The 3,868-nt window shown below is 41.0% G+C and overlaps 1 protein-coding gene across 1 annotated transcript; it reads left to right on the forward strand.

Annotated features, from left to right (window-relative positions):
- Positions 1-733: 733 nt before the first annotated feature.
- On the forward strand, positions 734-2,479 carry LOC138751609 (homeobox protein Hox-A1). The gene is made up of 2 exons (XM_069914124.1): positions 734-1,508; positions 1,932-2,479. The coding sequence occupies exons 1-2, from the start codon at positions 884-886 to the stop codon at positions 2,282-2,284; spliced, it is 978 nt and encodes a 325-aa protein (XP_069770225.1). The 5' UTR covers positions 734-883; the 3' UTR covers positions 2,285-2,479.
- The last annotated feature ends 1,389 nt before the right edge of the window (positions 2,480-3,868 follow it).

A 3,868-nucleotide genomic window follows, 5' to 3' on the forward strand; every position in this document is an offset into this window, starting at 1 on the left:
GCTCTAGTGACATTCGTGCACAGTGAAGACATGGCGCCTCCTCTTCCAAGTGGACGCCACACCAAACACAGCTTAATTATAACTATCCTTATCGTACACTTCTTGATCCAATTAATCATTTCACCATCCGTTTTGAGAATGTCTTTACTTTGCACTGATTAGTACTGAGGGCACAATCAGTCAGTAATAAATGTGTGCAGGCATATGCCCAGAACGAACTGCATGAGTTACCTGTATTTTCTTTCATTAAAGTGCACGAACCGGTCTAACACATAAGAGTTTTTGCTTAGACTTTCCCGACCTTATGATCGCCGAGCTCTGCTTCAATACAAAAGAAAATTCCTTCACCCACAATGCAAAAGCTGAGTCACTGCACAGAAACATCCAGATCCTGTAGATCGACGATGGTACGATTATCATTTCGAAAGCCTTTTAGATCCTAATTGTTAATCTCAGTATCCAGTTGCTTTTCTTACCTGTTTGAGAGACAGCTGTGCAGAAGAAGACGGATATCTCCCCATTGTAGACGCGCGATCCGCGCTTCCACTGATATCATTGCAGACCCCAGAAAAACCGCACGTGTACCTTGAATAAATTCCTGCTGCATTCTGCCGGGCACGCTTTGAAGTATTTGTGGGCTAATAATGCTCGCAACCTTGATGGAAGAGCGTTTGTAATTTAAATGCCACTATAGTGATCGATCACCGCCAAGAGCATGCAAACTTCGCAGAGAACCTTGCGATTGGCCGCTTGGAGTCACGTGGCGACACTTCACTCTATATTGATATCATTTTCTTTCAGCTCTATTGAGGAAGTGGGGAAGTTGGCACGGTCCATCCAGGTTGGTGGACAGTCACTTTACATGCTGGTTATCCCATGACAGATGGACAATGCGAGGATGAACTCCTTTCTTGACTATTCGATCATTAGCGGAGAAAATGGGACTTGTTCTTCCAGAAGTTACCATGCAGATCAAGGAATTACAACTTACCAGTCTTGTGCCGTTGGCAATAATAACAGCAACGTTGATGACTGCTATATCGTAAGCAGAGGTGTCCAGATAGGTGCTCCTCTTCACCATCACCACCATCAACATGCTAGCTACACACATAACAACCTGGGCATCCCCTACAGTGCCCACCCTAACTGTGGGACAGGATACCCACCACAGGGCTTTAACACAGGCTATAGTCACCACTACTCACTGAATCAAGAGACTGATGGCACCGGAGGTTATCCTCAGTGCAATCCTGCTGTCTATCCTGGAAACCTTGCCTCAGCAATGAGCCCACAACACCATGGCTATAGCGGGATGGTGGGACCAGGCCAATATGCCCATCACCCTTACAGGCAAGAACAGCAGAGTTTAGTGCTTGCTGCAGGCTGTCACCCTATTTCACCCGTTCCTGGCAGTCACCAGGAGGCTTGCTGCTCCCCGTCAGCTGAGACCTCTCCTCCAGCACAGACATTTGAGTGGATGAAGGTGAAGAGGAATCCGCCAAAGACAGGTAAATTGAATTTACTGTGTATATTCCCTTTTACGGATCTTTGTAAAGAGAAGCTAGAAGCAAGTGTGCTGGAAAAGTGATTGTCAATCTGTCACGGCTGAATAAAAACAATGAATCTTAATCTGTTGCATATTGTTAAAGCTGACCTGGTGGTCTCACCTTTCGTCTTCATTGCTTTCCTGTGATCTATTATTTTCTATCCAGTCTTCTGGACTTTATCCGAAGTCGATTTTCAACAGCATCTAGTTGATGGCATGCAGTGGTAATAATTTGTTTTCCTTTCATGTCCAAAATATTAACGCGGAAATGTAATTTTATCAGTGCATTAAACTTATACCAGAATTTTCAAGCATTATATCGTTGTTTCTTTTGCATCTTCCCTGACTTACTTACTTGTTTTGTGATCAATTCTTACCGGTTTAGGAAAGGTTGGAGAATTTGGTTTTGCCGGTCAGCCCAATACGGTGAGAACCAATTTCACCACCAAGCAACTGACGGAGCTAGAGAAGGAGTTCCACTTCAACAAGTACTTGACCCGGGCCAGGCGGGTTGAAATCGCTGCTGCCCTCCAGCTTAACGAAACCCAGGTAAAAATTTGGTTCCAGAATAGACGCATGAAACAAAAAAAACGGGAAAAGGAGGGGCTCAACTCAGCCTCTCCGGCCACACCTGGGAGTGAAGCTAACGCAGAAGACACTTCTGACAAATCCAGCTCTACCTCATCGACTCCCTCCCCTTCATCATCTACCTCAGAAACTCTTAATACTTCAGGCTGAAACATTAAAAAAATACAAACCCAAACGGAAACCACGTGTTTTACCAGTTGTCATTAGTTAAAAAGAAAATGTAATCAAATATGATTTTCTGGGAAGCAAACCAAAAGAAACATTATGGCTTAGATTTTTAAAAATCCATCTGCCAATCTCTAAACAAACCAGAGATGCACTATTACAAAAGCGTTTACACTAAAAATACTACTGTACAATATAATTGTCATATTTTAATTTAACGTGCTGCATATATATTGTAAGCTGCGCTGGTTGTATATATTGTCAAAAGTTTTATCTTTGTACGAATATTTTCTAAAAAATGAAGCTGAGAGTCAGGGTCACGTGGCCCTTATATGAAGTAGAGGTCGAGATTTTACATAAAATGTAATCAATGATTTGGAGTGGAAGTAATGCATTTCTTGTTCATGCAGAAAGTGGAGCCGAGTAACTTGAAATGCTCTCCCTCGCACAGTGAAAGATATGTACAGGATTTACTGTATACTTCATTGCACTGGGCTATGTAATATGTGAAAGTGTTAAGTACAGTATATGTCCCCCTTCCAAATGTAAGTTGGTTATTTCAAGACCAGCAGTAGCACATTGTTAAAATACCTCAGAATTACCACGTTTATTCAGATATTTGTTGGGTTTAATGTCATGAGCTAACTGTTATTGGGAGAATATTTCTTTTTATGTGTGGATTATGTCTAGAATTTTGCATGATGCAATGCTGTCAGTGTGTACTTCTACATTGCTGAGTTTTATCAGTTCTCTGTGTCTCGATGTTATATACAATCAGCACGTGACAGTTCTGAGATTTTCGATGTCTGAAATCCAGAACAGAATTTACGGGTCAAAATAATAAATTATATTAAAATATTGAGCTTCCTTGTTATAATATGTAATGTTTTCCTCTCCTTTCATGAATGTTTTTATTTACACACTTTTAGAACTTATTTTTCTTTCCATCAATATTTTACATTACATGCATCTTATTTATTTTAGACTCTTGTTTGATAAGTCACGAAGAAAAAGGGAAATCAAACAAGAGCTTAATGCGAGCCGATTCAAGCAATTCCGAAAGCTTTTCCGAAAGATCGGCGGCTCTTTGCAGATCAACGTTAAATGCCACACATACCAGATCGAAAGACTGACCTTTTCACCTTGAACAACTTATTTACATATATGTAAACAACGCGCTGACCAAAAACAACATTGTCATCAACCAGCTTCAGATTATTGCACAAAGATTCCCTTTTGCTGATTTCATATATCCAAACTAGAAGGTTAAGCCAAATATAAGGAATGAAAGCACAAAATTATCGAATTAACTTTTTAAACCCAACTATTTTCTTCGTATTGTTTTGACGGAACAAACTGCTGACACCGCGTGACTAGAATGTCACTGGCATTTGCTTCAGAATCACCGCGATTAGATGCAGTTTGGTGTCAATAGCAAAAGTCGATGGCGTTTTAGGGCACGTCGGCCACATCAATTGAGAAATCTGCTGTGGACCTGACTACGTTTGGAAGATTGGAGACGATGCAAAAGAACTTCAAAGAAGTTTATTTGATAGCCAACCATTCCAG

Source organism: Narcine bancroftii, chromosome 1 (assembly GCF_036971445.1).
Source record: "Narcine bancroftii isolate sNarBan1 chromosome 1, sNarBan1.hap1, whole genome shotgun sequence".
NCBI lineage: Eukaryota > Metazoa > Chordata > Chondrichthyes > Torpediniformes > Narcinidae > Narcine > Narcine bancroftii.

Bases quoted from the DNA above. Each gene is read 5' to 3' on its own strand.
- LOC138751609 (XM_069914124.1), top strand. From the start codon at position 884: ATGGACAATGCGAGGATGAACTCCTTTCTTGACTATTCGATCATTAGC. The intron at 1,509-1,931 runs GTAAATTGAATT...TTACCGGTTTAG, and splicing joins GAGGAATCCGCCAAAGACAG to GAAAGGTTGGAGAATTTGGT.